Source organism: Lactuca serriola, chromosome 2 (assembly GCF_051521515.1).
Source record: "Lactuca serriola cultivar US96UC23 chromosome 2, Lser_US96UC23_V15, whole genome shotgun sequence".
NCBI lineage: Eukaryota > Viridiplantae > Streptophyta > Magnoliopsida > Asterales > Asteraceae > Lactuca > Lactuca serriola.
The window spans coordinates 202,255,697-202,276,521 of record NC_136409.1 but is presented as its reverse complement, the minus strand read 5'-3'; the positions used below and the strand labels follow the sequence as shown (position 1 = coordinate 202,276,521).

The 20,825-nt window shown below is 34.7% G+C and overlaps 3 protein-coding genes across 3 annotated transcripts; 2 read left to right on the top strand and 1 right to left on the bottom strand.

Annotated features, from left to right (window-relative positions):
* Positions 1–9,450: 9,450 nt before the first annotated feature.
* On the top strand, positions 9,451–11,692 carry CJD1 (Chloroplast J-like domain 1). The gene is made up of 10 exons (XM_079026391.1): positions 9,451–9,697; positions 9,893–9,986; positions 10,116–10,220; positions 10,372–10,449; positions 10,529–10,584; positions 10,661–10,718; positions 10,822–10,947; positions 11,041–11,136; positions 11,223–11,294; positions 11,450–11,692. The coding sequence occupies exons 1-10, from the start codon at positions 9,588–9,590 to the stop codon at positions 11,510–11,512; spliced, it is 858 nt and encodes a 285-aa protein (XP_078882517.1). The 5' UTR covers positions 9,451–9,587; the 3' UTR covers positions 11,513–11,692.
* Positions 11,693–11,877: 185 nt separating this feature from the next.
* Positions 11,878–14,080, bottom strand: MEF9 (mitochondrial editing factor 9). Its single transcript, XM_079026390.1, has one exon. The coding sequence runs from the start codon at positions 13,951–13,953 to the stop codon at positions 12,025–12,027; it is 1,929 nt and encodes a 642-aa protein (XP_078882516.1). The 5' UTR covers positions 13,954–14,080; the 3' UTR covers positions 11,878–12,024.
* A 2,333-nt stretch (positions 14,081–16,413) lies between these two features.
* Positions 16,414–19,161, top strand: LOC145090731 (inositol phosphorylceramide glucuronosyltransferase 1-like). The gene is made up of 9 exons (XM_079028829.1): positions 16,414–16,945; positions 17,105–17,225; positions 17,308–17,493; positions 17,580–17,725; positions 17,798–18,043; positions 18,130–18,237; positions 18,351–18,630; positions 18,725–18,842; positions 18,926–19,161. The coding sequence occupies exons 1-9, from the start codon at positions 16,703–16,705 to the stop codon at positions 19,068–19,070; spliced, it is 1,593 nt and encodes a 530-aa protein (XP_078884955.1). The 5' UTR covers positions 16,414–16,702; the 3' UTR covers positions 19,071–19,161.
* The last annotated feature ends 1,664 nt before the right edge of the window (positions 19,162–20,825 follow it).

Sequence of the window (20,825 nt, the reverse complement as noted above, 5' to 3'; positions counted from 1 at the left end):
AATTAATTAAGCCCTAATAATTAAGCATAAAACACATAATTCACATAATATTCACATAATTCCTTTTCATTTATTCAAAATGAGTTACAAAGGTTAACCTAGACTATCAACTCAATATAAATGCCTAGGCTAGAAACACGAGTGTTACAGCGGACCCAGGGCCTACAATGGATTCCTTAAAGCTGTTAGGCTCATCCAAATTTACCAGTGTACTATCACTGATAAATGCATCATCTTCCACATTAATATGAAAACCATAGTAATGCTCAGGTGGATTCCTAACTCTTGAGGAACGCCTCAGAAGTACGGACTCATCAACAGGAGTTTCCTCCTCAGGTTGATTGCTAGGGTTTGAGGTTCCTTCACCGCTTGACTCTTGAAGTTCTTTAAGGTCAATTTGCCTCCCACTGTTTCCTTGGCTTATAAATTCTCTCTCTCGAAGGACCCCTCTTCTTGCCACAAAGACCCATTCTCACTGGGTCTGTAGAAGAGATAACCAAAGGATTTCTGTGGGTAGCCGATGAAAATACACCGCTCACTATGAGGTTCGATCTTGTCCTGAGTTTCACGTCTCACGAAAGCCTTGCAACCCCAAATCTTGATGTGGTCTAAATTGGGAATTTTCCCAGTCCACATCCCATGAGGTGTTTTGGCAACCTTCTTGGTAGGGACTAGATTTAGGAAATGAGCGGCAGTCTCTAAGGCATACCTCCAAAATGAGATTGGTAACGAAGCTCGACTCATCATGGAATGAACCATGTCTAACAAGGTTTGATTGCGCCTCTCGGCCACACCATTAAGTTGTGGTGTCCTGGGTGGTGTCAATTATGAAACAATTCCACATTCCTTAAGATAGTCAAGGAACTTTGTACTTAGATACTCTCCTCCTCGATCAGATCAGAGCATCTTAATGTTCCTGCCCAGCTGATTCTCCACTTCCTGTTTAAACTCTTTGAACTTTTCAAAGGTTTCTGACTTATGCTTCATTAAGTAGACATAACCATATCTACTGTAATCACTAGTAAAAGTCACATAAAAGCAATTAGCATCCCTTGTGGCGGTTCTGAAGGGTCCACACACATCTGTGTGTATGAGGTCCAACAAACCTTCACCCCTAGCACAAGTACCAGTGAAGTGTGACTTTGTCATTTTTCCAAGCAAACAAGACTCGCAATTATCATTTGACCTTAAGTCAAATGACTCCAAGACTCCAGCCTTTTGGAGTTGGCCTATGCGCTTCTTGTTGATATGTCCCAAGATGAAAATGCCACAAGGATGCCTTATCTAAACTAGTGGAAGAATCGATATACAACACATTATTTCCTAAGTTGTCTACAATCGACACAATTTCATATACACCATCACAAAGTAATGCTTTAAAATAAAGAACATTATTATAAAAAGCATTAATACCACCGACTTCATTATCAAATGAAAAAGTAAATCCTTGTTTGTACAAACCATGAAAGGAAATAATATTTCTCGCCATTTCAGACGAGTAACAACACTTATTCAAATCTAACACTAACCCACTACTTAGCAACAAAGAATAAACTCCAATCTTGGTGACAGGTGAAGTTTTCCTATTTCCCATGATCAAGTTTATCTTTCCGTGCTCCACATCCTCACTTCTTCTTAGGCCCTGCAAATCAGAACATATATGAATACCGCAACCTGTATCAAAAACCCAAGAAGTAGAATGTAATGAGTTATTAGACAATATAGTGTAAATACCTGCATGGGTAGGTTTGACCTTCCCATCCTTAACATCTTGCAGGTACTTGGGGCAGTTTCGTTTCCAATGCCCCTTTTCCTAACAATAGAAGCATTGAGCTTCCTTTGGGTTGGAAAAAGGAGTGACAGAACCACCTTTGGTTCCACTTGAAGAGGATCCATCAAGAGAGGGGTCTTCCTCTTTTCCCTCTACTTTGCCCGATTGCCAGAACAAGGGCGGTGTTAAGAGTAGGAGTAGTAACAACCGATTTACCCTTGAGACTGGTTTCGGCAGTCTTCAAAAGTCCTTGAAGTTTTTTGAGTATGACCTCCTCCTTGTTCATGTGATAGGTCATTCGGAACTGATCATAATAAGTAGGTAAGGAGTGCAATATGATATCAATAGCCAACTCCTCCAGGAAGTTCACATTCAACTTCAGCAGACGGTCCACAAACCTTTGCATTTTATACATGTGGCCCGTGATGGATTCACCATCCTTCATTCGGGTTGTTATCATGGAAAAGATGATTTCATACCCCTCTTGATGAGCACTTTGATGGTAGCGGTCCATAAAGTCCATATGCATCTCAAAAGGGTAAAAGTCTTCATAGGACTTCTGGAGTTCAGTTGTCATTGTGGCCAACATGATACATGCCACTTTGGTAGCATCTCTCTCATGTGCCCTAAAGTCAGCGATTTCCTCTGGAGTAGCAGTAAACTCATCAATTTCTTTCAGCTCCTTGTCGAGGACATATTCCTTTTCCTCGTAACGCGAGACCATCCTGATGTTCCTAGTCCAATCATTAAAGTTTGAACCATCAAAGATGACTCTCTCACAAAGGTTCATGAGAGAGAAGGAGTTGGTAGGGTTTGAGCCAGAAGCAACATTGTTGGAAGACATCTGAAAAAAAGAAAGACAAGTTTAGATTACATATAGAATCCTTAATAAGACACCCAAATGTAATATTAAGGCTAGGATCCAACAAAATGCTTTACAACTTGGAAGAGGGATGCTGTAATCCAAGCTATAATATATTTGAAGGTAGGCGAATGACGATTCACCAATTTCGACCATGAAAAATGAAATAAATTATTAGGTTTTATTTGGATTCAAACTCCTAGATTCTTTTGAGATTCATTGAACTTTTCAATGGCATGTTTAAATCTCGATTATGCTCCACCGATCTATGATAAAGATTAAGTCACCCTTTGCCACTCTTACTAGTCCATGTTAGTGTGTCGGTTACCCACACATGCTCCACTAACGACTTGGTAAGGTACAAAGTGTAATTTCATGGGATAGCGCCAATTTCACATTTTCCTAAAGTAACTAATATTGAGAATTTATAAATGGTGAAGTTACTTTATATTTTTCATTATACTTATAATGAGAATTATAGTCTTTGTCCTACCCGTTCGACTAACGACCCTCCACCAGTCAAGGAAGCGGTGGGTGAGAGTGGAAACCCATTAAGTTGCCATTTTATAGGCAACAACCTTATACCCCCCTTATAGACCGACTTCGTGAATAAGGTCTACTAACGGTAAAACTGACTTGCTTTTACACACACACACACACACACACATATATATATATATATATTATTAACTTATAATATTATAAAGTATAAGGGTTGAATTTTAACTTTTAAAACTCTAGGGTATGGAATTAAAGTTTTCTAAAGTGACTTTACAAATTCCAAAACTCGAGGGCAAGTTTTGAAACTATTCAAAACATTTCATATTCATAACTTATGAGTTTAATGGTTTATTAATATGAAGAATCTTCATTTTATGTAACCTGTGTTCTTTAATGACTCTTTAAAGACGTGACTTTAGGTAATGCATAACTTGAGGACAAATTATGGACTCCATCAATAACATTTAGATCAAGAATTACATCATCAAACAATTTGCACATAATTCATATGATATTACTAAAACTTATAAGCATGAATATTCATATCAAAAAATTCAAGAACCATATAAACACATATAAAACTTGAAATTTTGATAATAGCCATTGAAAATGGATTAGTGTTAGGGGTGTCAAACCCAACAAATAATAGGGGTACAATAGACTCCAAATATACTGCTTTGATGCACTAAAAAGTAGTACAAGGCAAGCAGGGTCGAACCACAGAGACACGGGATAAAAGTCTATTCCTTTTTGAACAAGGTACTTTGGTCACAAATGGGGGTTTTGTTTGCAAAAGTCAAATAATGAAAATAACAATCTACTTTAAAAACATGCACAAAATAAAACAGATTTGTAAACAAATTGTAAAAGTGCTTCCAGTTCTAGTTCTCAATGCTGCTGTTCAACTTGATTATGACTTGATGTAATTCATGAATGCTATTCTAAGTTGGTACTGAAAGATATTAACACGCTCTAACACCTCTCGCTTGCCAAATTATCTAACCAAAACACGCTCTTTGACTAGACCTAGCCTTACTAATTCAACCTAAACACGCTCTTAGATTGTATTGAAAAACTGCATTAAGTTTTGTACAAGCTTCCCAACAATGTTCATTTCTTCTCATACACTTAGAAGTGTGAAAACATGTGATATATGTTTTACAATAAGAAAACTTATTGCTTGTTACCAATTATTAACTTAATAGAACGATTAGGTGCCCTAAAAGTTAATTGACTGCACAAAAATTCAATTCATGAAAGTGGCCAATCAAACACAAATCAAATTCAAGGATTCTAGTTTAAACAAAAACATGATCACTAGAATAGAATCACAAATCAAGCATCAAATCATATGCCTCAAGTCAAGCAATCAACATGTTTTGAACAAGAACTAGAAACTAGGGTTTCTTAGCCACACATGGCTAAGAACAATTCAAACAAGAAAAATGATGGAATTGAAATGTTTAATGCTTACAAAAATGAAATCCAAAGTGTTTGCAATGATTAGGTCTTCTCAAAAACTTCAAGAACTCTCCCCAAAATTGCCCTAGATCGCCAGAAACTGCTCCAAAAACCGTTCTTCTCTTCAAATGACGTCTTTCTCCTGTTTTAATTAAAGTTCACGTGACTTGCCATAAGGCCATGCGTTTTTAGCGTGGCCATGCCTTTTGCCCATGTGTTTTTGGCATGGCCATTTGTCATGACCATGTGTTTTTGGCATGGCCTATGCTTTTTGCTAAAAATCAAATACATCTTCATTGTGGCTCCCTCTTCAGTCTAGCTTCATCACGCGTCATGTTGCTCAAATATGAGATGATAAAGGACAAACACGACCCATGTCAATGTGACAAGAACCGCGTTTCAAACGTAATCCTTTGCTATGATGACAATGCAACAATGACTCGGGTTAATGCTTTCATGTATTCTACCATGGAATGACCGGTTCATCTTCTCTTCATGTTCCAAACCTCCATGCTCCAAGCATCCATGCATCCAAGCTCCACGTTCCATGCTCCATAATGCCTGCAAAATAAATCAAAAATAGTGAAGTACCAGGCATTCTTAATGAAATATGCAATTACCTAAATAATCAACTAAATGCAAGAATTATGAAGTAGAATGCTATAAAAAGACGGAAATAAACATGCAAAATAGGTGCATAAAATGCACCTATCAATTAGCATAATCATTACACCATTAAAACAGGTTTTATAAGTCCAAAACAATTTAGGGTAATGATTCTAGTCCATTTCCAGCAGCCAAACTCGAAAATCTGCACACAGGAGCTCATACTCACCGAGTGCAAGAACCTACTCGATGAGTAGGATGCATTTTCGCTTGGACTCGTCGAGTCCCCCCATGGACTCCGCGAGTCCACTGAACAGTGGGCAGAAAATTCGATTTTTTTCAAGCATTTTGCATCAAATACTAAGAAAACAAGCCTAGGCTCTGATACCACTCCTAGGCTCAGATACTAACACTCCTATGGTGTACATGCAACCTTAAAAACCTTGGATCTATGTTTTCTCTAATATTCATGCAAATTCTTTTTCCAAGGTTTTCATCCTAACTAGCATGGCATGGGGTACTTCTAATATAAAAACTAGTATAATGGGATACCTTTCTTGTAGCTTGGATTCCTTAAGACCTTGTGAGCCTAGCACCCCAAACGTGATGCCTCAAATGTTTCACACAACACCACAACTCTTGGAATAACTTGCGAAAAGAACACTTGATCTCAAAATTGGCCAGCCCTTACCCTTTTAGTCTTAGTCTTAGTGTCGATTTTACTCCATGTGAGGTTCTTTATATAGTGTGTCACATGCAGGGTTACACCATGTAAACCCTAATTGTGCATGACTTTTCATTTCCCCATGATCAATGGGTTTTAACCTCCATGGAGCATCCATGGAGTACCCAATGGGTCCTAGCCCAATCTAGTGAATCATGAACCATAAGCCCACCATACAAGAATAAAAGATTTACATAATCAATCCTCACATATTTAATTAGTGTCTTTTTGATCACAAAATTAATTCCAAATTAATTATTGATAAATACTAATTAAATAATATGATTTCCTATTAATATATTATAACTTATAATATATTAACAAATCGTAAGTGTCATTTTTCTCATTTTGTCTATCCAATTATTGAGATGACATGCAACCCAAATGGACCATGCCAAACCGGATTAAGTACATACTAAATATAGTTATGGACTTAGACACTTTATCCAACATTAATAACTCCTGGAAAGGGTGAAAGACAAATTTACCCTTCCATGGTCTCCAAAGTCCACAACTTGACCAACCCTAAAAGTCAACAGAAGTCAACGCTCAAGTCAATAGTCCATGTTAACCAAACTCGTCGAGTGCATCTATGTGACTCGTCAAGTTTCTCCTGTTCTCAGAAAATTGGGAAAAATCTAACTCAACTCGCCGAGTTGTCTCACCAACTCGTCGAGTTTGTACAGCGTCCGGGATAACGGGGGGAACCCTAGCCAGCGTCGAGTTTGCAAAAATAAAATATTATTGTGTTGTTTATTGCATTAAAAAAAGGTCAATTATCTTATGCAACATTACATCGGCTTGAAGTTATAGCTTCATAAATATATCATCATATTTTACACTATTTTAATTTTAATTGTTGATTGTTATAAAAAAAAATGTTTAAAACACCCTACTTCTGAAACCGAAACAAATTCTAGGTATTAATATCAATCACAATTACTTGTATAAGATTATCTGCAATGCTTGTCACGAACAACAAACCACAAGGACCATCACGAACCATGGACCGGTGTTGGTGTGCTGGAGATGACCACGAATGGAGAGAGAGGGAGAAGAAGGTTGGCTGAGAGAGGCAACGACCGTAGTCTTCCGTCCTTCCCACCACAATCACCACAACCACGGAAGTTCGGGACTGGTGTGCACAGACAACGCTCATGGCCACGTAGACCACAAGCCCCTTGGTTGCCGGTATACCGGACGGCCTAAGTTTTGTAGACAAATGGCGTGTTTGGCGACATGCTTTTTGAGATATTTTAGTTTTTAATTTTTTTAAGAAAAAACTTGAATTAAAGAAAAAGATTATTCGAATATATAAACTTAAATCTTTTAGTTTAAACAAAAAGTTTTAATCCGGTTATTTCAAATAGTTTCTAAGGTTCTTAGCTTTTAATGTTTATATTTTGTGTTATTGTTCACCTCTTACAAACTTTTAAAAGCTCTTAAAAGCTTACAACACCTTTACATATCACTTCCACACAAAAAAAAACTATATTTTAAGGCTATAAATTATCAAGTTATAACTATCAATTTCCAATTTCCATCTAACTTTGCCAAAATAAGCAAATCTTTGAGAAAATTGAAATTTTATGACATAAATGAACACTGTTAAATTTGGGATAATTTCCATATTATCATCAAATACACTGTAATACATAGAATAAAAAAATATATAATCGAATATATACTTTTTCTTTCTTCATCAATCATATAATCTTAATAGAAAAAAGAATGGTAAGAGCATCTCGGAGTAAAATGTGAAATTATTGAACAAAGATGATTAATTAATAATTATATAGAACATGAAACTCAGAAGAAAATTAACAAGATAAAAATAATTGATATTACTGATTAAAAAACAAATCATGATTATTAATATTGAACATTTAAGAATTTCTTATTGAAAATGCTATAAATGTGATGCAATATTTAAATTTGGTCTTATAGACATATACGTAGGGTGACATTATATTTACCCATTTGTTGGGACAAAAACTAATAAAATTTTTCATTGTTTAATGCGAAAATAAAATATGGATTATTGGTGGGTGGTTATTGTATTTTTTTTGTTTTAATTTTTTTTATTTTTTTTTTTAAATGTTAGAGGTGGTCGTTATTTAGTTTTGATAAAATTAACGTGGCATTGCAAATATAACTTAAATGAAATATAAAATTTAATTGTTACGAACTATTTTGAGGGGCCACTTCCACCTATGGCTGAATCATCAAAGTTCATCTTTTGGACCTAACTTAGGGTTGGATTGACACGCCCACTTCTACTTCAAACCATCTTATTCCTATCTCCCTTTTGATCATAAAAGTGACCATAACCTTTTTGATATAAATGAATGGTATCATGGTTTAATTATATATCCATATACCCCGTGGAGTAATTTATTACAAAATCAAGGATTTAAAGTTACAGAAAATTATCATTTTAAAGAAGTCTAGGCATTGTGAATCCTCAACATCTATTAGTTGTGTGTAAATGAACATGTACCAAACTCGATTTAGACAAAGGGAAATGGTGAGCCAAACTAGAATCGGACCAAACAAACAAGAAACAATGTTAATATCCTTATAAAAAGATGATTCGTAAACATGCATTTTAAAAAAGTTTTACCAATGGATTTTTGCATCACAATTTTATTGGAGATATTCTAAAAGATAATGACGACTCCCGAAGATAAAGTTGACATGTATAATTGTAGATATAATATATTTTTTCCTAGTTTGTGACTTTTGATATTATCCCTTGTAATCTTTGTATATCTTGGACATCTTATTTTGTGAGGTCATACGATTGACTATATGTGATATGTCATGTTAGGTTTTCAACATCAATGATTCAATGTATGAAATTTGAGGCTAGATTTCGAGTAGAAAGGATAAATTTTCAAGGCTATGCATTAGATATTGAACTGATATGTCAGATCAATTTTCTAATGCCGAGAAAAAGTTTAGAGTTTACATTTTTTAGACAATAAAAAACTTTCACAACCATGGATGTTCTAAATTTTCGTACTTAACCCGCATAATATATAATCTGTTTTTTCTTCAATAACTTTCGTTCATTAACTTAAAAACCTAATTTATTATGTGTTTATTTATATATATGCGTCGTTATAAATTCGAAATGATCAACGTTTCGATGTAAATTTAGAACTTCCATTCGTTTTTTTTTTTATAACTTACTTTTTTCATATATATGTTGGTATAAATTCGAGTTTGTCTACGTTTCGACGTAAATTTTTATATTTTCTTAATTATTTTTTTATACATTTTCTACATATGAATCAGGTCGCATATTCTATGTTTTTTATAGTTTAAACTTTTGTTTGTTAACATTAAAAAGTAATTTTACTTATTTATTTTTATTTATGTGTTAGGAATAAATTCGAGTTTTTTTTTTATGTTTTAACGTAAATTTTATATACATTTTTCATATTTATTTATGTCTCGTCCGTCATAAATTTGATTATTAATGGATTAATTATTTTCAATATTCATCTTTATTCATTTTATTATCATGAACCGGGATTGAACGAACGCCCAAACTCCGCCTGCAAACAAAAAGAAGTAAAGAACCCTAAAGGATCAAAATTCACACACACACACACACATACACACACATCATCTCATCATCATCATCATCATCATCGATGGCTTTGGCTATATCCAACGTCTTTCAAATTCCCAATTCTCGTTTGTGTGGCAAGAAGAGTATCTTCGTTCATAGCTCGCTTTCCAATTTCTCTCCATCCTTCGTAAGGTAAAATCGCTTTGGAATTGCGTTTCGTGTTGTGCATTCATAATTTCTACACAGCATGTATCTATAACAAACATTTTTCGAACACTCTCAACTTTTTGTTGGTGTATCTTTTATACGTTTTTCCTTTAATTCCGATTTGAGAAAAAGTTTTGATTGGTATAAGCTGATTATATTGACACGATTTCTAAATTGTAGATTTTCTAAATGTCGCTTGAGTCAAAAGATAGTTTGTGCTGCTTCCTCAGCTGCTGGAAGTTCTAGTTCAGACAAAGAGTTAAATCCCTATGAGGCAAGTATATTTATTATCAAGTAATGTATTGCACAGAGTAGCTGTTAAGAACTTTTAACCTTTTTCAAGTATTCTCTATCCTTTCATCCAATGATTGAAATGAAAGTAATCAAAAGGCATACTCCACAGGTTCTGGGCGTGAACCCCATTGAGGGATTTGATATGGTGAAGGCAGCTTACACAAGAAAACGCAGGGATGCTGAAAGAAGGGGGGATGAGGCGACTGCTGCTCTTGTATGTCCCATCTCTCTCTTTTTTGTGCTTTCTTTTTGTTCAAATTGAGTTCAATGAATAGGTGGTTAGCAATTTAGCATACAAGCATTAAGAATATGCATCTTTCATTGATCATGAACATTGGGTTTAATCTTAAGCATATCATTTTCAGTTGGAGAAAGCATATGACAAACTCATGATGGCACAATTAACAAATCGAAAGAAGGGTGTGACATTTGGTTCATTTCAGGTACATCTTATATCTTTGAGCTAGTTGACATGTTGCTTCATTTCCAACTCTACTTATTGTATTTCAATGAGAAATGTAGGTTTCAAAGGACATTAAATATGCGGATAAGCAACCAATTATCCCATGGGGCCCAAGGTATTACACTTTTACAATACCCAAAGTAATTTTCCACCAGCTCTTTGATAATTGGTGCATATTTTCATTTTCTCAGGTTCACCAAGTCTGAGGAGAAGGACATAAGGATAAACATGGCAATATCAGCTGCATTTGTAAGTGTACAAATAGCTTAACTTGTTTTGTTACTTGGCTTAATCACTTAATAGTATATAACACGTATTCTTTTATGTAACATCTTTGCTATTATTTCTGCAGATTGCTTGGATTGTAGTTGCACGAAGTGCTGATTGGAAGCCTGTGCAGTTTTTATCCTTTGTATTTGTTTATAGAATCTTTGAGAAGTTAAAAGCATTTGAACCACCTGTTTCCACCACATTTACAGTAATGACAAAACACATTTTTTTTTTTTTTTCATTATTTCAAATATCATATGCTTTTGTTTTTATACTTATAGTTGAGCTGATTTTGGTGTAGGAAGAAGGTGAAGATGAAGGACGCATGATGCGAATGGGGAAACGGTTGCTACGTTCTCTTGCACTGTCTTTTGGATGTATAGCTATTGCATCTTTGGTATGTCATATATTTATAACGTTTGTTTTAATGAAAACAACTTTTTTTACTCGAAATTTAAAAAAATAATCCTTTTTCTATTTCAGGGATATACTGGGATTGTGAATTTGATCGAATTTATTAGTGGTTATGTCCCTATTGCCTTGTATAACAACCAGGTATGATTATGATTTATGAATGATAATTCCTTTCTTTTGTACATGGTTTGGTGTATTTGTTTTCAGAAAATATTGAAGAAAAGTGTTATAGACCATATATGGTCTAAAATGCCCTTCAAGGATATGAGACTGATATAAGTTGTATGAATGTGCAGGAAGTGATTGTGACAGCTGTAACTTCTTTGAGTTTGTATTTCATGGCCTCGTATTACAGATGAGTTAAAACTATTTTTGTTGTTGAGGAAGGGTGCGATTTTATCAGGAATCAAATTTTGTAGTAGTCTTAAATTATAAATGTATGGTTCTATATATGCTAAAAAGGAATGATGATGACATCTGATGAATTGATGCAATAGTGATTTGTACCATAAGCAATGTAGATTGTACTTTGCTTTGAATTTGGATGTTGGCACTATCGAATTAATTGTACACCCTTAGCTTCTAAGGTCCAAATCAATTTGATCCCTTTAAACCTGTTATCATAAATTGATTTCCATCCTAAATCTGCAACATGTTATTTTTGATTTTAACCCCATCTACACAACATCCTTCAAGAAGTGCTTAAGAAAAGGCTGTTAATGTATAAAAAAAAAAATAAAGTTACTAGCAAAATGCCCTTAAAAACACACGTTCTTACATAAACTTCAAATATGACGAGGATCATGATTTGATTCTTTTATGCTTGCTTCCAACCTCCTATTCAAATCTCAGAGAAACTCAATTGCAGCTTCTAAACAAGGCTGTATCCTGCTGCCTTTTTTATATTATGTTTCTCCATTAACCTTCTGATCTCTGTTGCATCATCCCATTGTTCAATGTCAGCATACATATTATGCAACAACACATACGCTGTAGAGCTTTCAGGTTCAAGCTTTATCAATGCTTCAGCTGCAACACGCGCTAACTTAACATCATTATGCACTTTACAAGCACCCAATAACGCACCCCATACTGCCTTATCAGGTTCAATTTTCATCCCTCTAATTACATCCATAGCCTCCTCAAAATGTCCATTTCTACCCAAAATATCCACAAGGGTAGCAAAATGTTCTACCCTTGGTTCAATTCCAAATTCATCAACCATGGATTTAAAATGCATACGCCCTTCTTCAACCAAACCAGTATTAGCACACGCATTCAGAACAGATATAAATGTTATATATGTTGGCTTCACTGACTCTTCCTTCATTAAACCAAAAAGTTGTAACGCGCTTGTCGCATACCCATGAGACGCGTATCCACCAATCATAGCATTCCAGGAAATTACATCTTTATATGATTTCATTTCCTCAAAGATAGCCATAGCCTGTGTTATAGCTCCACACCTTGCATACATGGTGATAAGGGAGTTGTTTAATGGAACATCTGGTGTCACAATCTTTATGACCTTTTGGTGTATTTGTATGCCTAGTTGGATGTCAGCAAGTTCAGAACAAGCACTTAGAATGGAAGACAATGTGTGTCGATCTGGTTTTTCTCCTTCTATTTGCATGTTTATGAATAGCTCTATTGCTGTTTTATATTTTTTGGTTTTCTCATGAGCAGATATGATGGAGTTCCATGAAACCTGGTTTCTTTCAGGCATTTTATCGAACAACTCACGGGCAATTTCCAGTTTACCTGTCTCGCCAAACCCTGAGATCAATGAATTCCATGTATATACATCAGGGTTTGGCATTTTTTTAAACAAATTAGAAGCTTCTTCCATTTCAGACATTTCTATGTAACCATTTATCATTGTATTCCAAGAACATGTGTCTCTTTCCATCATCTCTTCGAATAGAACCCTAGCAGAGAGAATGTCCCTAGCTTTCACATAGCACATGATCATAGTATTCCATGAAACCACGTTTCTTTTAAATTTCACAGCTCTTCCATGATCACAGTGAGATGGAATTCGATCAAAAATGTTTCTAGCATCTTTGATCCTTCCTTTCCTTCCATACCCAGCAATCAAAGTGTTATAAGCATGAACCTTATCCATTATTGTATCATTCTCATATGAAGTATCGAGCAGAATCTTTTCAGCTTCATCTAATTCCCCATTAAGAATAAGACCTGACACAAGTGCACTAAGAGAAGCAGCATCTCGCTCAGGCATTTTCTTGAAAAACTCAACGGCATTCCTCAAATCACCATTCTGTAAGAACCCTGTAACCATAGCATTCCAAGAAACAGGATTCCTATTCGGCGCCTGAGTAAAGAGCCTCAAAGCTTCATTCATCTTTCCGTTCTTTGCGTACCCACTAATAATCGTATTCCAAGAAACTAAATCTCTACATGGCATTTCATCAAACAAGATCCTTCCCTCATTTAAACAACGACAACCAACGTATCCGGAAATCATTGTGTTCCATGACACCGTATCTCTTTCAGGCATTTCATCGAACAGTTGTCGTGCTTTCACTATCTCCCTCCGTCTTACGTATCCACTCAGCATTGAATTCCAGGTTACCGTGTTTCTCTGTTTTGATTTGTCGAACAACATCCTTGCGTCATCCAATTTACTGTTTCGAATCAAGTTTGTGATTTTGTTATTTAGTATGCGGATGTTGGAAGCAACCCCAGGCAATATTTTTGAATAAGGTCTGCTAAGCTGCAGTTCGGGTAATAGAATTTTGCGAAAAGTGCACGTTAATCTGCTCCATGTCTTTACCATGGCTAATGGCTTGCTCTATTATCGTTTTCCTTCCATCAACAAAAAGATTGGTCGTTCGATTGCACCGACGGCTGCCGAACTTGAATTACATCAAGGTTGAAGGCAAGATTTGAACGAATCTTTTAAATTTTCTTTTTTAAAACTTGTTTTAATAGTCCAAATGTATTATCTAAATTTGGAATGAATTGCATGAAACTTTGGGAAACTCATTTAAATACTTGGAACATTATAATAAGTTAGTTTTTTCAACTTTTAGAGACCAAGGGTGTTTGAATTAGAGGCCAGGAGAACTCAACTTTCAAAAGTTATTTTTGGAAAAATTATAATAAGTTAGTTTTTTCATTTTTGATTTTCCTTCCATCCAAAATCCCCAAATCAAAATAGTTTCTAAAAGTCTTTTGTCAAATATCTTTTATCTTTGATCTTTTCCTAAAAGGACTTTTGGCATCTCAAAAGCTAAGTCAAACACCTCCTAAAACATTTTCCAATTTATGGCGTATATCTAAGGAAATTTAATCGAGGTCCATTATTCGTAAAAAATATATAATCCTATAAAATTCTAAAAATTTTAAATACTTTTAGGTTTTTTTTTAGTAAAAAATGTATATAGAAACTATTTAATCTAAAATTGGATGACAAGGAGGAGGTTTTTAATAAAAATGTGAATATTTGAAGGATTTTTTTAGCATAAATATGATGGGACCCATTTTCAAGTTGGATCCATGCAACCCATTAAAAAACGAAATTTAATCGAGGTCCATTATTTAAAAAAAATAATCTTATAAAATTCTAAAAATTTAAAATACTTTTAGGTTTTTTTAGTAAAAAATGTCTATAGAAACCGTTTGATCTAAAATTGGATGACAAAGAGGAGGTTTTTAATAAAAATGTGAATATTTGAAGGATTTTTTAGCATAAATATGATGGGACCCATTTCCAAGTTGGGTCTGTGCAACCCATTAAAAAGGGGCTGGCTCTGTCTATGGCTCGAGCTAATGTCTGCGGTGCTCTACTTAGTATGTGATGTCCAATGAGTATGTTTGCGGAGTTCGGATTTATAGACCATACTAGTTGATGACGTTTTAGGCTTGACTCACACGCAATGTCGACATGTCATAATTGAATAGATTTCATTGTAGTTTTGTAATCAGACATAAAACATGTATGATAGTTTGGATTATAATAAATAACCTCTCTAGTTTGTTTGTTGATTAACCGATCATTCTGGCCGTGTGAACCATATTCATTTTTTGTATACATTTTTTATTGGCATCTTTATTATTGTGTGTTTTATCAATTTTTTATTCCTAACTATTGCTTCAATAATAAAGCGTCATTCATTGATTCAACCGTAATGATCAACTGATATTGATGGTTGAAAAAATGACAATGGACTACAACATCGGACACCAAATAGGTAGTACCACCAAATCAGATATATACCTAGAGGTTGACACAAAACGAAATGCAATCAACATGATCAGAATCATAATAAATGATTCACCTTGACACACACCAACCCTTATTTGGAGTTCCCTACAAATACCTCAAAATAGAATTAACAATATTCATACTATCTAACGAAATAACACACAATTTAACCTTGCAAAAAATCCCTCTTGGTGTTATAGAAATCAAATTATCGATTTGATTTAGTCATATAGTTTGTAATATACAATATTATATTTTGATTAATAAAAAAAATGTTAAAAGATGCTGAAATACTTAAAATACAATGTATTTCTATAAGCTTAATGATTTTTTTCCTTTAGTAACTACACCATTATGTTTTATCACTGTAAGTATGTAACTATGTAGAATGTAGATATAATTACTTCTTTTTAATACATTAAAACAAATTAAAGACTAAATTAATAAAATGATATATATATATATATATATATATATATATATATATATATATATATATATATATATATATATATATATATATATATATTAAAAGGCTTTTGGTCTAACAGTATCAAGAGTTGACGAATAGTTGTCTTTTAGCCAAAGGTTGATAGTTCAAGTCTGGCTGTGGACGAAAGTCTAAATTTAGAAGTAAAGTAGTGTGTATGTGTGTAAACCATTCTAATAAATAAATAAATAAATAAATAAAATGATAAATATAAGCATTATAATTTTTCTGTATTTTATCATCTAAAGAATTACAAAGTTCACAACATTTGTGGTTTTGTCAAATGTCATTTGAAAGAGCAAAAAAACATTTTGTGTGGGTCTGATTACTGTTTTTTGTAGTTTGACAATTTGTAAATTAGACGGTGTAGATTTAGAAACAAAGTATGTTTAAATAAATAAATAAAATGATAAATATATATGTATATAACTTTTCTATATTTTATCCTCTAAAGAATTACAAAGCTCACATCGTTTGTGGTTGAGGAGAAAACATTTTTGTGTGGGTCCGATTACTGTTTTTGTTATTTGAACCATTTGTAAATTAGACGAGGCAACGAAATTCCGCTTTCTGCAGATACGTATGATTTCGGAAGATCAACAGAGAAAACCCAAGAAACAACCAAACCAATTAAAGTAAGAAGAAGATTGTCGTTCCATTTCCCATCCATATTTTGTTGTGATCATTTGTTTTTCTTCCAAAAACCCTTTTCATAATCAACGCATGACTCCCCTAATATAATAATGCTTGATGCAATTATACATTGGGAAAACCTAAAAATCTCATTTACAATCTCCTCACCATTCTGTTAAATTAGATTCCAAAAGGATGAAATTGAACGCGTTTTCTCGGTTCGGATTTGGATTGATTCTTTTATTATCTCTAAACCATAATCCACAAACAACTTCGGCTGCGGAATCTAAAGAAGCGTATGTAACTCTTTTATATGGAGATGAATTCATGTTGGGAGCACGTGTTCTTGGGAAGTCGATTCGGGATACCAGATCCACCAAAGACATGGTCGTTTTGGTCTCTGATGGCGTTTCTGACTACGCCAAGAGTCTTCTCCAGGTTTCCCTTCAACATTTTCATACATTTTGTATTCTTGTTGCCATAATCACTATGCAGTTTCTATATATGAATTATGTGTGTTTTTTTTCATAATAACTTATCGAACTCATATTCCTTCCCTAGTTTTGGCTTATCTTGTTTATGTGATTATCTTTATAGGCAGATGGTTGGATTGTGAATCAAATCAGTCTACTGGAGAACCCTAATCAAGTTCGGCCAACAAGGTTTTGGGGTGTATACACAAAGCTCAAGATATTCAACATGACTAATTACGACAAAGGTGATTTTCCGACTTTTCTTTTAATGATGAACATGTTTATCGAATTATCAACCCCTTAGATATTTTTATGAAATTACTGCAGTCGTGTATCTTGATGCTGATACAATCGTAGTCAAGAACATAGATATTCTATTCAAATGTGGAAAATTTTGTGCTAACTTAAAACACTCAGAAAGGCTCAACTCGGGTGTTATGGTAGTAGAACCATCTGAAAAACTTTTCAAAGACATGATCAGCAAAGTTACCACATTGTTTTCATATACAGGAGGTATATATACCATTATTTCCCTTATCCATAATTAGTGACTTATGTGATAAAAGTTTCCTCAATGTTTTTCTTGTTTCTTTTTATAGGTGATCAGGGTTTCTTGAATGCCTATTATTCTGGATTCCCAAGTGCACGTGTTTTTGACCCTACCATTTCTAGACCAGTTGCAAAAATGGAAAGACTTTCTACTATTTACAATGCAGATGTTGGACTTTACATGATTGCTAATAAGGTAAAAACTAAAAAGTATTAATTTAATCATTCTTATTAATATCTTGATTCATTTTGTTGTTGGTTGTAACAGTGGATGGTAGATGAGAAAGAAATTAGCGTTATACACTATACACTTGGACCTCTAAAACCATGGGATTGGTGGACATCTTGGCTTTTAAAACCTGTAGATATATGGCAGGATGTTAGAGAACATCTAGAAGAATCTCTTCCAGGAACAGGAGGAGGCAGAAATCCCCATGATGATCTTTTAGTCAAATTTCTTTTTTGGTTTCCAGTTTTCATTTTACTCTTCTGTTACTATCGATCTTTTCTTCTGGTAATTACACTTTCATTTCCGTTTCATAAAGTTTATATTCATCATCTAAATTAACCAGGATCATTTTTATTATTTTATATATATAGACACGTTCTTTATGCGATCACGCTAGACATATATACTACAAATTTAGATCAGGAGGCGCGCTTGCTTATTCTGCAGTATCTTCATCTACCATAAACTCTAATCAACAGGTTTAATTAGTTCCGAACTATTCTATTTAACTACAAATTAATATGATTTAATTCTAATTTATTTTATTTTATTTATAATATATTAAAAAGTTATGGGTTGTGATCATGTGTAGTTCTCTAATGGTGCACACTCCATGGTGCCTGGTTTTCTTGGTGGAATTTCTGTAGTAATATGTTTCATGGTTGCGGTGGTGTCACTTGGATTTGGTATTTCAGTTGTGCCTAGGCAAGTGAAGCCATGGACTGGGTTGCTTTTGATGTACGAGTGGATTTTTACAATTTTTTTCCTACTTTTTGGATTTTATTTGCACATAATTTATAAATGGGGGAAGATGGTGGCAAATCAAATCGGAAACCCACGTCCAGGAGCATCAGATTATGATTCTGAAAAAGGTTTGTTTTTAAACTTTCATTATCCGAAATCATAATAAATAAATGGTATTAAATTACTAAAAATAAACTTTTAATGTATTTGGTTTTAATGCAGGTCATCAGAGGGTATCTTGTAATGTTGCACCATGGTACTATGGGTCAGTGATGGCATTTTTAGCTGTTGCTGCCCCTTTAGCACCTGGTATTTTTGGGATTACAGCTTTATTTTTGAGGTGTATATTGAAAGGGCTTTACTTTTGTGCAAGTGTTGTAGTTTTGGAACTTAATGTTTCCGGTGTTGTTTTGACATTTATAGGTTCAGTTTGATGGGTGTTGGAGGTTTAATTTTTGCATGTTTCATGACGTATGCCTCAGAACATTTAGCTATCAAGTCATTCATGCGAGGCCTTGAAGATAGAGATGGATCAAGGGCAAAGAACATATGTTATTTATGTTGCTAATTAATCAGATTTTTATAAACAAAATGTAAGTTGTTTATTTGTAGGTGTTCACAATGATAATGTGTTTTGATTGATGTTTAACTTTTTATTGTCGAACAATTATGAGTTTAAAGTTGACAAGAGCTATTTTAGTTGTAATGTAGAATTAGTTGTACATGAAGCTCCATCATATTCATGTATCTCATTTGTTGGAAAAAATTGGACACAAACATGGTAATGGTAATCAAGAACTTGAATGTCGAATTGGATCGTGTGATTTCAACCCTCTTTTAGCCTGGGTATCTGGAAATTTACTCGAGATAATCCAATCAAAATGTAAATTTTCAGTTTAGACAAGAAGCTAGAAGCCTATTGACTAAATTCATGTAAGCTTTATTTCCTTTAGATGTGTGTGTGTATGGCTAGAATCATATACGAATGATGCGTATCGTGAGAATATGATAATGATTATGGAGCGTTGAATCAAAAGAATCTAAGAGTTTTTATGAGAATACTAATCCATTCCTATACATAACTAAATTCGTTTAATTTAGGAAGGTGTTAACTACTCCATGGTCATTGTATCTTATACGAAAGGACATACCTTCTCTCACATACCACTATTATAAATACGACCCTCACGGTAGGTATCATTAAGCAATCATTTTCTCTCATTCTCAATCTCTATCTCATACACACTCTTGAGTTCAGACCCCTAGGTGTTAGAGCATAATGCTCTTGGGCGTAACCCCCGTATTACGATTGCCGCTATTTTCCATTTGTAATCAATAGGTTTAATGTAACGACCCAATTTTCACGTCCAAAAATTTCGTTATAAAACATTACATGAAAGCATTAATAGTTAAAACATTGTTTGATTAAACCATTTCACATCGAAAACCAAATTGAAAACCACAACATTCGATCAATCAAATATCAGAGTATCAATCCCAGAATAAACTCGTAACTGCGGAAACAAGAGAGAGAGAGTGTGTGTGTGTGTGTGACATGCTGCTACCGTGCCGGCTCCTTTCCCCTAGCTGAGGAGGTACCTGAAACCAAAACTGAAAACCGTAAGCACGAAGCTTAGTGAGTTCCCCCACTGTACCACATACCATATAATCTCATAACATACATATATTGTCAGGCATATCTGGGTGCCCGACCTATCCCTTCGGCCCTCTCGACCGGGTATTGCCTAGCATATCTGGGTGCTGGCCTCCCCTTCGGTCCTCTCAACCGGATATTGCCAAGCATATCTGGGTGCTGGCCTCCCCTTCGGTCCTCTCGACCGGATACTGGGGAACTATTCCTCCCCTACACTACTACCACATAACATGTATCACAACATCAGATCTATCTAACATGGCTGGGTATAACTACCCCTTCGGCCCTACCGACCGGATACCTCGGGGACTATCTCCCCCTACTGTCACTAGCACATAGCATCATATCATACTAGCACATAAACATAACACACCTAGTAGTAATCCCTAGATGAATATCACGGAGACAATCATCTGCATACAACTCCTACTGGTGGGCCGACATTGTGGCCGTAGGCCCACCGCTACTGGAAGGTAACTCACCTCGAAGTAGCTGCTGATCTGATCGGGAACTGACTGTCTACTGCTGCTGCTGCTGCTCCGGAAATCCTCCGGCTGCAATTCCCACAACATACTCAATCAAACACTGCTAACTGTCCTTTGGGTAAAATGACCATTTTACCCCTGATCATGCCCTAAGTCAAAGTCAGAGTCAACTTTCAGTTGACCC